The 16,634-nt window shown below is 40.6% G+C and overlaps 1 protein-coding gene across 51 annotated transcripts in view; it reads right to left on the bottom strand.

The window, feature by feature from the left end:
• The window catches only part of Adgrl2 (adhesion G protein-coupled receptor L2), a 173,511-nt gene that overhangs the window by 13,759 nt on the left and 143,118 nt on the right, over positions 1-16,634 (bottom strand). For all 51 annotated transcript variants that reach the window (NM_001081298.1, XM_006502433.4, XM_030252944.1 and 48 more), the window contains 6 exons: positions 10,301-10,426; positions 9,765-9,970; positions 8,220-8,393; positions 7,008-7,217; positions 5,960-6,180; positions 4,518-4,584 (listed from right to left, as the gene is read on the bottom strand). In NM_001081298.1, the coding sequence (NP_001074767.1) occupies positions 4,518-4,584; positions 5,960-6,180; positions 7,008-7,217; positions 8,220-8,393; positions 9,765-9,970; positions 10,301-10,426 (1,004 nt within the window). The remainder of the gene's footprint in view (positions 1-4,517; positions 4,585-5,959; positions 6,181-7,007; positions 7,218-8,219; positions 8,394-9,764; positions 9,971-10,300; positions 10,427-16,634) is intronic.

Genomic DNA, 16,634 nt, shown 5'->3' on the forward strand with positions numbered 1-16,634 from the left:
CAGCCCCAGGCTGAGAGCGGAGGGGGACACTCTTGTTTTTCGATCCTACAACCAGAGCTAAGCTGGACTACCCATGCCTGTGACTGGTTTACAGACACACTTTTTATCCTCAGAGATGGACCACCCATCTCTCACCCATACAATACTTCTCACCCAACAAGTAGTTAAGTGCCTAGCCTGTGCTATATAAGGGTGTGTTTATCCTGCTGTGGACACCTAAGATGGACTCAGCCTCTGAGAAATTAGAACCCTCTGTAGCAATGGAGTAAACACTGATGACTTTGTAAAGGATTATGGTAAGAAGGATTCCTAACAGTTTTAAAAAGGGAAAAAAAAAAAATCAACAGTGCCATTAATTTTCTATTTAAGTAGCAGTAGCCTTAACTAGTAACATTAAAGAATGGCTGAAAGGCAGAACACTGTAGCAAGCCCAGGCTCTGCTGGGAATCTGTTAGATGCCAGTGTATTAGTTAGGGTGGCAGCTGCTGACACTCTACATTTCAATATACTGAACACAAACCACCCAATGTCAAGGTAAACAAACCAATGGACTCCAACTCCTGAATGCAATGTCCTTCTTTACAGAGGTAGATGAAATCTTTCAACCCTCTTTGAGTGCTCTGAATGGAGAGGATGTGTTTGTTTGTTTGTTTGTTTGTTTGTTTGTTTTTGATACACAGTCTCACTATGTAGTTCCGGCTAGCCTAGAACTTGGCCTTCCAAGTGCTGGAATTAACGATGCATACACCACACCTATCTTAGCTTTTAAGATTAAGTGTATTAAGAAGACTGAAATGATAATCACTTTAAGGAAAAATAAAATGCAAAAAATGACAGAAAAAATAATAAAATGCTTAATGGGTTTTTGTATTCAAATTGTTTTTCGAGTGTCTACAAAATTTAAAGAAATGGAAAAAGCAAATGATAGCTAATGACATACTGTCATAGAACTTTCAGTTAACTCACACAGGCCTTAGCCTCTGAAGAAAAATGACTTGAAAACACAGAAATAATGGAGCAAGTGTATGTTTAGTAGGACAAAATGCCATTATTTCTAAACAAATTAATTACAAATTAATTATAAAAGGAGGCTCACAAGGTTAGCTTTTAAGGCACAAGATGGCAAAAAAATACTGTCCATCTAAGAGTTTTCTCCATGCCTATTAAATAATAAAATTTCAGTGACATATATTATTTGTAGCATACTGAGAAATGGAAGAATTGTTTATGGCATAGATATTGAGCAGTGAGGAGGCCACCCACCATCACACACAGAGGGTGTTCCTGGAATGAAAGAGAGTATGGAGCGGAGCACACTAGTGTCTCACACTCTCCACTGATCCAGCGTTTGAATATTTTAATGCTAAACTCGTGTCATAGAATAAATAATGTTACTATGATTTTTCAGGAGGCAGCTCACCCCACCAAAGAATTATGGCTTCTCCACTTAGCATATTTTAATACACTTCCAACTGCCACCTTCTCCTCTACTTCTTCCTGACAATCTTAAAATGGAACTGGGGGGGGGGGGCGGGCTCAGATCGAGACCCAGAAAAGCAAATAAAAGCAGCTTCCATAAAAAGAATGGTTCAGAAAAGTCACATCAAGACAAAACAGGTGGTGTTCAAGTAGACTACTGTCCACACACTTGAGTTTCCTTCTGTGCACCTTTCCCAAGACATAAGTGCTGTTCTAGTCCATACTAGTATTTTCTGCTTTGTCTTTTCAAAGTAACAAAATAAGTTAAATGAAATAATAAGTCAATAAAATTTACTTCTAACTTTTTTCTTTCTCTATTTTATTTTTACTGACTTCTATAAGCTTTGAAAAATCAAGAAATGACAATAACCAGGTATTTCCCTGTTTCTCACTAGAAGGCCACAGTCCCTGCTCTTGCCCCTTGTCCTGTCTTAGTAGGACATCCTCTGCCCCACCCTCTGCCCTTTGTTGCTACCCCCAACACAAATACTATTTAATACTAATGAGTTTAAACATAATATTTGAGGATAGTTTCAAAGAGTATATATCAGGGGGTAAGGAAAAGTGTTAGGCTAGACAGGCAAAGCTTTGTCTAAGCCCAATTATTCACATAAATCGGTAAATTTATGTTATTAGAACTCTGTTAGGTATGCATGTACCCTAAATGGATAGGGTGATGACTGGGTAACAAGCAATTCACCCAGGAATCAACAGGAATTAATCCTACATTAACACTACACTGTGGGCTTGTGTGTGCAAGTGGGTAAGAACAAGCCTAAAGGGGCAGCAGAAGGGGAAAAATTCTACTCAGCAAATAGATAGACAGGAAGAATAGATAGAAAAGATTAGAACAGAGAGATAAGATGATAGATGGATAATCAACCAACCAATCAACGAAACTGGGGCAATCTTCCAATGATTAATAATACCCATAACATAACTGCATATATTATTATTGATTAAATATCACCTATATCACTAGCATGACCATACAAAAAGAGTTTTTACAAAAGGGAGATTCCCAGGCATTAGAGGAAAGCATAGTTTGTCTCATGGTCATCAACTCGCTCCACGGAATCAGATCTGCCTGGGCTCAGCGGCTTAACATTCATCTCACAGCTTGCAGGGCCGACATGGATATGATAAGACAGAAGACCAGAAACAGCGCTCCGAAATAACCTGGCTGAACTGCACATGTTCCAAGCCTCTTTGTCCTCCCTGGAGCTTTTGCTCCCTGGCAAATGCAAGTCTAAGACCTCGCTTGTGTCTCCAGATCTCTGCTGTTAGCCAAGCAGAAACCGATTTCCCCTGGACGAGCAGCCAGAGAGGTGTTCTCTGAAGAAGACTTCTAAGTGAGTATGTGAGCTGAACTCTCACTGAACTGAATTAATTATTAATGATGCAGATGGAGCTGTCCAAATGATAAGAACAGCTCCTGACGTGTCATGATCCAAGGCTTCATTAAACCATTTCAGGCATACTAATGGTTTCCCCCTGCTCATTACTAACTGGCACTTTCCTCATAGATATAATAAGTCCAGTGCCTGTAGGCAAGACATTCTATAGAAAGGCATTAAGTAGGAAGTTTTATTTCTCATAGCCTCTTATTCTTCTTCAGAGATCAGTATAAAGGTATACCGATTTAATACTAGTGTTAAAGTGGTTTAAACTCAGAAAAGTTAGAATTCACAATGTATTTTCTTGGAATCACAAGAAATGTTTTGTTATAAGGATACCTTACAGAGACAGTATATAATATAGTTTATATTATTAAGACTCGTGTCGAAATTAGATTTTAAATGCCTTGTATCACCACAGTATCTACTTAGGTGTTTTCAGTATACATATGCTATAAGATCTTATTAATCCATTTAGATGAGACATTGTATTTTAAGATATTGTTTTGCATTCTCTCTGTGCTGGGCTTATTAGAGGGCAAAGCGATCGGTCTCAGAATCTCGAGGATATCCTTATGCAATTGCTCCCTACTGGTTTCTTTGGCTTGTTTTTAGGTTGGGAACAATGTTATCCAAAGCCCTTCATAGTTCAGTCTGAAGGCAGAATAGAGAATAAATGTGAACAAAGACTAATGCATGGTGGGCATTCACAGAAAATGGGCGATGCACTAAATAGAATACCTAGACCACTTTCTTACTTGGTACACAGTAAATTACTTTCCAAATGAAAAAACGGTTTTCATGTATTAGTGTGCATCTTTATAGATATAAATCTTACACAACAAAATATGTAACATGTAACATTTTTATGTCCCAAACATACTTAAAGCTGCCTTTTGTATTTAGTTTTCAAGTCCAAATGGGCTTTGTAAGAAGCCCATGTCTGTAAGGAATGTTAACATTACATGGCAGCCATTAGTCACTTCATTCTAGAACGCACCCGAGAACGTGCTCACATGAACTAAAAGCCAGAGCTGGGGCCATAACCTCGGTAGAACAACCTAATGCGAAAGAAAGCATCACGCAAGAACACTGACGACACATCAGTGGCTTACACGGGCATCCGTCGCTACTTTCAGTTTTGCTTTGTACCTCTGTGAAAGAACTATAGTTCCACGCCAGGTGTCCCTCCTCATCCCTTTACTGCCTGTTCTGAGACGAAGCTGAAGACTCGACTGCTCTGCTCTGCCTGAAGGGCCAGGGCCTTACTGTCTCTGTCCTGCCGAGTCGGGGCTCACAGGTTCTCCGTGCTATACTTGCATGTCTTTCACATGGCTACTGAGATGGCGCTTATTAGGTCTTCATGCTTGCATAGCAAGGGCTTTACGGATTGAGGGCTGACCTTTCCTTTCGGAATTTATTTGAAACACTAGTTAATTCTCCTAGGAGAGGTAGTTTTCAGGCATAGTCAATTAGCCAATGAACAACCTTCAATAATGAGTCTAGACATACTATGCAGCGATGTCCTTTGAGTAGGCATGCTTACATCTTCGACTGTACAGTTAGCAGTGGGAGAGTGTGTCTTTGAGTGCCTCTGTTGCAGAAGCAACTGGAAAGGCTGTGGCCATGGAGTCTACTTACCAGAATAATGAAAGTAACAGGCCCGATGAAACTCCATATGAAATAGTTATCAACGTGAAGCCAGCAACTGTTGGGAAGGAAAGAGAATGCACTAAGTAGCTTTCCTGGATCCTTACATTAAGCAGAGACACAGAGCCACAAAAGTCCAGCCAAGAAACCACCCCTTCATTTGCCTTTGAAAATACATTAAGCAGGGGCGAGAGGAATTTTATTAATAATTCCGAGTCGGCTTTGACCCAACAAATTTGAGCGATTCATTTACTTCAACCCACAACAGGTTGACTTTAGGCCCGGGATGGGATAGAAGTTTTCAGAGGAAAACTGAAGGCCTACCCCAGCCCACCCCAGCCCCTTGATTAGAAATGATGCCAACCACTACTCCACAATGGGCTGCCATTTTCAAACTAGGGATGCAGTCTTCAAAAATGCTTCCCAAGTTGATCAGAATTAAACTGCTTAACAGAGTTTAAAGCGTAAGCAACTCAGATGGAATCAGTAGCAAAACAATATAGAGTAAATACCTCCATCAGGAATGGACAAAGGCAAGGGGAGAAAGAAACCCTCGCAGCTCTGCCCCATTAACATATATAGCGCATAAACTCATTAAGACATACGTTCGCTAGCGGTTCCTATTTCATAGAATTCTGAATCCTCACTGAATTGTCCTTATTCGTCTTTCACTATCTGTAATGTCATGGGTTCCTTGACTATAAGTAAATCTTATTAGCTAATTTTATCAGAGAGAAAAAAAAAACAAAAACAAATGGAGTTGGAAGTCAAATTTATGTCTTCCGCAAATGAAGTGAGGTGATGTCTTCCTTCTGCCACTCTCTGTACATATCTGTGTTTTTTTTTTTTTTTTTTTTAGTAACAAGAGAGAGTGACTATATTTTAATACTCTCAAAGTCCGTTGTAAAAATATTATGCAGAGGCAGGCGGATTTCTGAGTTCGAGGCCAACCTGGTCTACAGAGTGAGTTCCAGGACAGCTGGGGCTACACAGAGAAACCCTGTCTCGAAAAAAAAAAAAAAAATTCAAAGCACACCATGCAGGAAGGAATGCGCAGCCGCTATTCACGGAATCAGCCATACAGAGTGAGTTAACAAAAGCGCTAGCTTAAGTCAGATGTGTACGTTCAGGAGAATTTTTACTTAATACATTTCTGAGGCCAAAAGTTATTTACTTTTTCAATTCATTTCAGGTCAATCTTTTGTGTTAAAAAAGAAAGTCCATAATTTAGAATCTGCCCCACCAGAGAACAAATCCTTTGAACCCAGAAAATTACAGAAGACTTGATTGTAATTTGTGCACCGTGTGTCCATTCTCTCCCCCAATAAAGCTTTCAGATGCTATTTTAGTCTGTCAAGGACCACGGCTGACAGCTAACAGGCTTTAAAAAATTATTCACTTGAAAACCACTCAGGTCACTTGCAATTACTTACGCCTGGACTGTCCCGTAACTCTTGTAGTCAATGGCTGCTGAGACGCCGACCACTGTGGCCGGGAACAGGTACCCAGCGACATAGTAATATTTCTTCCTTGAATATTCGCTCTCGAAAACCTCAACCAACATTAGGTAGAGCTGCACACCTTCCAGGCACATCCAGGAAAAAGCAGCCAGGAAGAAAAAGTGAAGAAGCCCTGCGAACACGGGGCATGCAATCTGTGAAGGAAAGACACAATTGCTTCTGTTGAGTACATAGTGTAGTGCCTGCTCCTCAGCTCTCAAGCAGTCAGTGGCAGAAGCGCGAGTGTCTTAAATACCTTCCGTAAGTGGACACAAGTTAAAGGCGCGGTGAATATCAAGCGTACAATACTTGAAGAACACACCGTCAAGTGCGCCAGACATCCTCACTGTAAACCAGTACTATTTTGAAATTAAATATAGCATAGGGAGACAGACCTTTAAATTCCCTCCTCGAAGCCCCCACTCTGACCCCTCATATCCACCTGCAGATGTTTGCTTCACAAGTCTGTAGGCCGTTTGTATGCAGACCCATTATCTCTAATCTCTATGATGGAATTTAAGTTTGCTTTAATGACAGATAGCCTCACTCTAATTTTATAGGATTATTCCTTTTTGTTTCTGGGGCATTCTTGAAGTCATCGCAGATGAATGCAGGGCAATACAGAAATGAACTATGCTCTCTGTCTGACACGGAGGCCTTGTGATGGGGAATGAACACTTTCAGCATGAAGGAAAGACCGCTGCTCAGGATGCCTATGGAAGCTAAGTAGGAATTTGGGAAATGCGCCTTCATTTCAGGATGGGCAGAAAAACGCACTTGTTCTTTAATACATGAAGTGAATACATTCGTAATAACATTACTGACTGAGTTATCTTATAATTTATTACAATTTATCCTTCACCAGACCATCAACTGCATCAAACAACGAGGGAAAATAGGAGTATCAGCATCGCACGGATATCCACAGCTAACGGACAAACCCACCACAGGGCCAAGGTCAGCGAACTCAGCGGGTGCTTACCGTGTATTTTGTCTTATCGATGCCGATGAGAAAAATAAATTCAGCAATGAAAAGGTTGATACAAAGGTTCTTGTGGATAGTATTGCGGTCACTTTGTAGCCCTCGGAAGAAACAGAAGGTGAAGATGCAGATAGCCAGGCAGACGAGGGAGACAACGATGCCCACCCAGGTGATGACTGTCAGCAACAGGTGGTGCACTCCATCTTTATACTGGAAGACAGAAAGCGGAAATGACGTCAGCATTCCACGTTACCAGGCGGAGGGACAGCACCTTCCACCCAAGGGTCTGATGAGGAATATTCATGTGTTCAAACACAGGCCCATAGATAAAGATGTTGACTGTTGACGGAGGTAAAGGCTGCCTTTCAGGATTTACTCCTCAAAAATGATCTAATGACCGGTGAGATTTTATCTAGAGGATGATGCAAGAGGCCAAATCTTTGAAAAATAACTACTTCAAAGATGGCATAAAAAAATATTTACATGGGATCAAAACGAGTTACAATGAACATGAATGGCAGTTTAATGATTTTGCAGCTAATATATAATCCAAATTTTAAGTTTCTCTTTGCTCTTTGAGTACCTACAGACTCGCCGAGAGACAAATAAAAGACACAGGCGAACCTGATACAACTAAGAGTTGTACACTGGACGTGCGGGAGTGAGCAGGGTCTAGGGGTGAACGGAGTTGTTCTCATGCTAAGGGAACCGTCGTCACCCACTGAACCCCAGCCTGACCCCGTGCTCTGTGGATTGAACATGTTTCCTTATCTACTATCTTTCTCTCTAACAGCAGGAAGAACTCTGTGGGCCCATTCCAGAAGCTTCTCTGGTAGGGAAGACAGCAGCTCTACACCATGTGCCAACTCTTACAGCAACATTGCAGCTAAGAGTCCATAATTCAAGATAGGAGAGGGACCCCGCACCGGGGAGCCCATGCTGTATGCATATGCTCCCATTTCTAAAGATCCTTGGTTGCCTCTGAAACATCTGCCTGCCAGGGTGGGTAGGAACAGGAATGTAACAGATTTGTTGACTGAGAAAGGAAGGGCCAAGCCTTCCGAACAAACAAGGACTGTGAAAACGATTAGAAACCCGCATTACTTTGTTTGCTTTTTAGTTATGATAAGCACCCAAAGACGGACTATTACACAAACTGTTTCGAATCTCGCAGGTCTTTCCCTGCGACTAATTAGAAGTGCAAATACTTACCGCAATTTCCCTGTGGGCCATGAGAATAGCAAAATTGGTTAGGTGGCTGCAAGCGCACGTTGTGCGAGTTTTATTAGTGTCAACCAGCTTGCAGCCCTGGGTAGACCAATATCCCATCATGGTTCTCTCTGAGTAGTTCCAGAAGGAGCAGTTTGCATTGAAATAATTGTCAGGCTGGGAAATAAAATGACAAGATAAAATTAGGATTTTACACTCAAAGATGGCAACAGCAATTGTTTAATATGTGTAAAAAGGTAATTTAGATTAAACTTTGCATGTTTCGGACTATAAAGTTTTTCATCAGCAAAATTGTGGACTACGTTATCCAGGCACGTATCTAGCTTAAAGGGGGTTTTATAGTCCGAAACACTCTAACGTGTACTCTAAATTACTGGAGACCCATTTCACACGATTACAATTTTCATCTGATGATTTTACCTACTGATAGGTATATTAGAATCTCCCCCGCCCCACAATTCGCCCCTTCTCTGATACAAGATTAAAGTTGTGAATTTGTTCTGAGAAAATTCTGTAAGGACCGAGAGTCAAAAAAAAAAAAAAAAAAGGGTGTTTTGGTTATTTGCAAGTGATGCATCGAATACATTTGAAATGTAGTGGCACTGTAAGGCTCTCAGGAGGGAATCAAATACAGCAGCTGATAGATAGGCTCGGAACACACAGCCTATTCTGGACTGTCCTGGCACTTGGCCTTCCTTGGGCACTCATTCACTCTACACGGAACAGCTGGCCTTCTTCCAACATCACGGTCACTTAGGTATCCAGGGATGCTGTGAGGCCCCTCAGACAGGCCACGCCTCCTCAATTCTGAATTTTCTAAACATAATCTTGGATTAAAGTTGACCCCAAAAGAATTAATTTTTGTATGCACGCATGCATGCATTCATACATATGCATGCATGTGCATAAAGGTGTAGGTGTGTGTGTGTGTGTGTGTGTGTGTGTGTGTGTGTGTGTATACCTCATCAAGTGGCAGTCAGAAGACAGCCTCTGGCAATGGTCTCTCAGTGGCCTGAGGCTTTCCAAGGAGGCTAAAGACGCTGTGGATTTTACCGTGCCTAGCTTCTTTTCATGGCTTTGAGTGAATCAAACTTAGGTCTTCCTATTCGCCAGGTCAGCATTTATACCCAATGAGCCCAATGTAACTAATTACAAAACGAATGGCTGGCCATGCTGCAAGAGCAGTGTCTTAAGAGTGAGCACGCGGCTACCCTGCTGCTAAGGTAAGAGTTGATCTCCATCCAGAAGCAGATTAAAGTCATTTACATTTTCCTGTTGATTACTGAATTAGCTTTCATTAAGAATACACTTAAGTTCTAATAATCACTGAACCCGGCTCAGTTAATTCTATGTTCACAGACTTAAATAAACTTGTGTCTCTGACCCAGCCCAACATTTAAATTTCAAATGGAAAGGTCTTCTCCCACCCAGGCACCCTCGCTCTCAGTCCGGTGATGGTGACAGCTCGGCCTTCCTTTCTCTGGGGTTTAAAACCTTCTGTGACTTCATTAGCATACATTAGCTTACATCAATGTGTGGCAGTGTGAAAAGCACGGGATCTGTCAGGTACACGCGGCTGGACTCCTTATTGATGGAGACGGAGATGACGGGAGAGTTCACCGCAATGGTGCTGTTCCGACCCATGAGGTCTGCACCCAGCTTTATGGTTGCGTTCTCAGTGCTTAGGAATTGTCCCAGGCTCCGGTAAATGATGAATACCAGCTTGGCCAGCCCTAGGAAGGAAGGAAGACACAGCCATAGGACTCACCACACCATTGCTCGGGATGAAAGACCATGTGGTAAGAGGAGGAGGGAAAAAATGAGAAAGAGAAAGAGAGAAAATCTCTCTAAATAGACTCTCTAAAGAGACATACGTTAAGTTTATGGAGAAAGTGATAGGAATTATTTTAAATGCTAAGCCATTTCCATTGTGTTAAAGATAAATTATCAAGACAGAACAGGTTCAATTCAAAACTTAAAAAAAAAAAAAAAGAGGGGGAAGTAGGGTGGGAAGGGAAGAGGAGAGGCGAAGAGAAGAGCAAGGCAAGGCAGTGTGGTCTCACCATTCCTGCTGTTCTGTTTGACCGTGTTGGCAGAGAGCTGGATGGAGCTGCCCAACCCCTTTAAGCCCAGAGGGAATTTAAAGTCTTGGACCTGCCCTTCCGTGCTGAGGACAGCAACTTCTAAAACTGGATAAAACAAAGAAAAAAGGGAGGGGGAGGAAGGGAAACACATCGTTTAAACTGTAAACTGACAAAGGAGAATGAAGGCCACAGGAATTATACTTTCTCTTTGCAACACTTTATCATCTGGGGTTTTTGTAGTAAGTTAACTTTCCAAAGACCCCCTCTTAGTGGACACCGAGTTTAAAGTGCAAACCTGAAAGCCTTCGCCACACAGGGACACCTCTTTCTAGGTAGAGGAATTTTAATAGCATTCTGTGCATCAAGTTGGCAGTTACATGTTTTTCTAATTTCTACAAGCAGTGAAATGAGTAAGGTACACTCAGGAAAAGCTGTCAACAGGCAGATGTGACTTCACTCCCTTTGTCCATATAAAAACACCCCTGCACTCTCTGTACCCTTACACACTATTCTTAAATTTTGTTTTGTTGTAAATATGAAAACACTGGTGTTCAAAGATCCTTGGAAGGAATTCAGCCCCAAATCAAAACACTCAATAGCAAGCTTATATAATGAAGCCCCTGCACCTTCTGACTCCAACCAGTGCAGATGCAGATGCAGATGACTGAGGTCTTACTGGTGCAAGCTGGAAGGTATCAAGCAGCTGTTCATGTCAGGTTCTTTGTGTGATGGGCAAGAGATGCAGCAGGGAAACTAACAAGTATTTCTCCCACACCCAACAAAAAGGCCCAGAGAGTCATCACAGAGCCCACGTGGGGACAGACACGAGAAATATGAGGTCAAACCCATCCTCAGTTACACAGAGCACCCCAAGCCAACCTGACCAGATGAGACCCTGCCAACACAACCAAACAGCAAAATACTCAGCACACACGTGCATGTGGGCACACACACACCCTTGCACCTCTGATATATAGTTATTTCCTCCCTACATTGAATGGGGCTATCAATTCCTAATTATTTCTCTTAAAGAGCACATAAAACAAAATATACTTAATTTTCATGCAAATTGAAATGTGCCAGACTCGCATGTAATAATGAACTAATTTCATCTAAGTTATATTTGCTTTTTAGCTTAAAAATTACGCTCATAGAAAAGAAAACTAATCTGAAATTTCTACAAGCAGATTAATACTACACATGGTTACTGGTTTTAGAAGAAATGAAGCAATGGTTATGAGGTAATCAATCTAATCAAAATATGTTTGCATCAGCCACTAAGCAGTGAGACAGAGAACAGAAACATTTCGGGAAATTAAAACGGACTGAAAGAAACTACAGACCTTCAGTGGTTTCTGACCATTGATATACCAATTCATAGTTTTCTGCATACTTAATTTTAAATAAATTTTCCATCTCCTTTCAGAAAACAAGATACCTATGTGTACTGATCACTTAATAAGCTTCTTACTGAATAAATTGTTGCAAAAACAATCCTTAGTAAACTATGCAATATGGACACACTTTAAACATAAGAGCCTGAAGAAATCAGCAAGTGTAATTAATTAATATATTAGATAACAATAGTAAAACTCATTGAAATTTAAAAATTAAAGATTAGCAGAAAAAACTGGTATATTTCAACTTGCTAAAAAATAACTTTTCAAAATAAAAGGAATAAAAAACCACTGCCTGAGCCGAAGGGTTTCCTGTCAAGACTAATTAGGGTGCCTAATGCCCCCGGATGACCAAAACACACACACTTTAAGAAAGAGTGACAGTCACCAGTGTGCTTTATTTATCACCACCATAAGATGCTATGTGATAGTAATTAAAAACAAAACAAAACCAAAACCAAAGGAAACGGGGGGGGGGGGGCAAGGGAACACCAGCTCATTATTCACAGGAAGCATAATTAAGAAATAAGCTAGGACGTAAGGATGCCTTTTAGTTTTAGGAACTTCAACAATCTATAAGTGAGCTTAATTCTAATAAATATTCGAATAAGACCTTATGAGTACATGGAACTTCAAAAATTGATTTTAAAATTCATATGCATGGGACGTACACAAAGACAGCCAAGGAATTTCCACAAGGAGAGATGCTGAAAGATTCACAAGCCACTAGCCTCACAGAAAACAAAACAGAAACACACAAAAGCCAGGAGTATGAGACTTTACTCACACGCTGACTCGGTAGAGCCTTGATGGATGTCAGAGACAGGAAAGAGAGCATATGATGTGCTTATAAAAGTTCAGAGAGAACTGGTTTATCCGTATGGAAAAGGCCAGATTAGTTGCTTCTACCACAAAGAACAATGAAACAAACTTTAGAAAGACTAAAGCCAAGTGTAAAACAACAAAGCTTTAATCTTATCAATGTACAAAGTTATAAAGGATGGATGGGGTCCTTATGAAGTTCAAGTAGAGGAAGGTTTCTAAAGCAGGAAGCAAAGATAAGACTTCTTAGATATCAAAAACTTTAGCCCTATAGTTAAAGACTAATTAATTAATTAATTGTACCCTATTACTATGTAAAACAATACCTTTAACTTTGCTAATAAAGGAAAGGAACGGAGTATTTTTAAACTATATAATCCTCAACAAATTAGTGACCAGAACACATACAAAACTCAGAGAAATTGTGAAATGTTGAGAACAGCAAATTCACAGATAAGAAAATAAAACAGGCCAATGAAAGTAATACAAAGGGATGTTGCAAAACATCAGGGACACAGCAAATCAAAGAGGGAAGGGGATCGATCCAAACTGATCAACACCATCTATGCTAAAATTCGGTGTTAGCCTGTGACAGTGTAGTGTTTTAACTAATGAGCACAGAAATGGGAAAAATCAGAATAGAGAAAGACCTGGAAAGTATTTGGTAAAATGGATTGGCTTAGCATGTCCTTGAAAATGTTTCTTTAGGATACACGCATGTGTGTCCTTCATCACCTTAACCACCCAGGGAGCTTCTGCATTGCCTGTGTTTTAACTAACGTGAACAGAGTGCAGAATCACATGGGCTGAGTGGGCAGTGCACTGATGTCTATGTGGGTTGCTATGGCTACATGCCTTAGTCAACAGACAGTAGAAAACACAGGCACTTAAGTTTCAGGAGAGCGGTCTAAAGTCTCGCTCACCACTGCTTTTCGTCCTCCCTCACCTAAGGCCCTGGATGCGGTGAGATGCAGGTGAGCCTCTGAGGAGAATACTGACGGGGCCAGAGGACCCACCAAGTTCTAGGTGAGTCTAGACTCCAGGGAGAAGACAATGCAGAAGAGAATGTTTTAACAGACCCAAGCCCGGCCTCCTGTCTACACAGTAGGAAGGAAGAACTACCTTTGCTGTGGAAAATATTTTCACTTTTTCTTTCCAGCTATAATACAACTAAGTCTGATGTGACGGGGTAGAGGTATCCTTCTGGCTATTCTGAAAATAAAGGGATGGGAATCTTGTAATAGATGTTTCAGGCTTATACCTAAATTATCCAATTAATCTTAATGTCACAAAGAAAGGCAATGGAACACTAAGTATCCCACAGTGTTACGCAACAGGAGTTCCGGAGGGGAAAATATCACACTTGGCTTGATGAAGCCGATAGAAAACTAGTCTATCAAATGCAGGGGAATGATGAAGTCAGTCAATTCCAAAGGTGCAAACATCTATAAGGGCTAACCATCCTCCTCTTTCCTCTAATAAAACAATAAAATTTTTAACATGCACTCTTTGAATGGAAAGGAATTAAATATGGAATAGGAATATAGACAGACTATTCTATCCACCTTCAAATAAAGGATTACTACATCCACAAGAGGAAGTGGCACATGATTATCAGCCTGAGAACTTATTTTCTTAACGTTTATCTGTGATTGTCCTTTCCCTTAAAAAGGACACCGAGGATTTCACGTTCATGATAGGGCATTGTGACTTGCTATAAGATTATACAGTGGTGAGAAGTGTAAGCAAGATGGGATTAGGCAGACGGAAGATGCTGAAACCTTTCAAAATCATGTTAGAAAGTTCTGCTGGTCCCCAGAGAGCAAAAGCAAACGACAAGTCTCTCGCTGAAGTAAGCACTCTGTGCAGATTTCTGGCCAAAGACATACACTGAAGAAGACATAGAGAATCCTTCCTGCTTACGAGTCCAAACAACACAAACATTGCTGAAGTAGAGCAGAAGAGATGAAAGATCCTCTATAAAAGGATGAGCGAATGGGCCATAAACACGTGCAGAAATCCAAGTGAATGGTACTTTGTTACCTCTAAGATCGCAGCTGCTATACAAGGAGACCAGATCTCCATCAGAGTCACCCCCAAAATAAACACAGGTTGCTTAGTAGAAACGAAAAGCAAACCCACATGAGATACCAGTGCAATCTACTGATCACGGGCAAAATTAAAAAGCTCAAGTCTCGGAAAGCATGGCAAACTGATGGGACTCTCACTCAGTCTTCAGACACCAAATGGACATAAGGGTCACCCCGTGGTAACAGCTAGAAACCTGTGATGTGGACGGATACCCACAAGTGTGAGTGCTTTCTTAAAATGGCGCAACACTGAGCAGGAAGACTGAACTACAAGCGTCTGTCTGGATGGAGAGAGCTCAAAATTAGCTCAACATAAAAGAAGCATGATTCAAAGAGGGATGCGAGTCAAAGGCTAGGGGCCAAGCTCACTGGCAGGAAGCAGTGGGTTCCTGGGGCGGAGATGGGAGGGACTGCCTATTGAAGATAAAGATGTAGCCTAGGCTGATGAGTGGGTGGGGAGCGTTTGCTGAAGACTCCTGAGACCCATGCATTCAAGCAGACACCGCAACATAGAAAGTGGACCTCAAAGTTGATAGCAGATGCTGTCCTCAGACACTCACACTGCTCTGTGGCCTCATATGGCACATGCTTAATGCACACTAGGAACAGAAAACTAACTGCTAAGAAGAAAACCAACTTGTTTTAATCACTGAAGATATAGCCACCCTCTACATTTACATAAGCGCTTCAAAAACTATATAAGGGAATAGTAGGCTATTTTCATAGTATGTTTAAAGACAAGTTTTAGGAAAAACAAAGATTTCCTTGTGCTTAAAACAACACATTTTTAAAATAAAATGTTGATTATGAATTAGAAATTAAAAAAATATCTTCCATGCTGATAATACCAGGGTAATAAGTATAAAGAGAGAATAAATTCCAACTAGGGGTTAGTAATACAGTAAAATGTTACACTGTATCCCAAATGGATATTCACAACATCATTAAGCTTAAAACTTTAATAGGAAGAACAGTCCTTCCAAGCTCAGAAAGATGTATCAGGAAAATGATAATTTCCACACACTTATTCTGCAGAGTTTTCTAGAATTGAGACAAAAACAAAGAAAAAAACCAAAAACCCACAAAACTATGTGGACTAGAGACTAAAACATGGTCTATGGATGGGTATGCAAGAATTTAACACGGCTCTTCAAATGGTCATGCACAGCTGAAGTTAACAGAAAAATTTTAGATTTCTTTTTAAAATTAACTAAATTTGGGGAACAAATTGAAGTCACAAAATGTCATGCTATGTAAGTCCAGGGCATCCTCACTAAGAGGATGGGGTCTACCCTACTCTGTGCTTAGGGGACACCACTGGACACAATTGAGTGGTGTTAAATGTGCATTAATCTGAAGAATGGTAGCAGCTCAGAAACTGTCTGGAGATAACGAAAGTTTGGAAGTTTTATTGATTTTTTTATTATGACTAAACTGTGTGAATACTTTTTGGGGGAGGTTGATTCTTTTAGAGACAGGGTCTCTCTGTGTAACAAGCCCTGGCTGGCCTGGACTCTCTTTGTAGTCCTGTCTCTGCCTCACAAGTGTTAGGATTTATGGCATGAGCCACCATACCTGGCTGAACACATTTTATTTTGTAAAACAACCAGATATCTCAGACTATATGGTAGGTACATCTTTTGACTTTATTTATATGTTGAAGTTATGGTATGATTTATAATTTCTATGCTTTCGAAGAAATTCTTAGTATTTTATTTCATTTGAAAAATTTATATATATGAAATAGACTTAAGTTTAAAATTCAATTCAGGTGCCATATTTGAGTTATGTCTATTTTTTACAGCTGTTAATATGCCACCATCCTATTGGTGGTCATGAAATGTCAGTAAGACAGAGCATTCCAGGCAGAGACTTCATTCTTTCTGTCCTGAAGGAGTCGTCATGGCTGCTGGTAGAGAAATGAGCGGTCTTTATTTTTTTCATGCGGGGATCTTTTATTTCAGTAAGCTATCTAGTAAACTTTGGGTGAATTTGGAGAAATTT

This window comes from Mus musculus, chromosome 3 (assembly GCF_000001635.26).
Source record: "Mus musculus strain C57BL/6J chromosome 3, GRCm38.p6 C57BL/6J".
Taxonomy (NCBI): domain Eukaryota; kingdom Metazoa; phylum Chordata; class Mammalia; order Rodentia; family Muridae; genus Mus; species Mus musculus.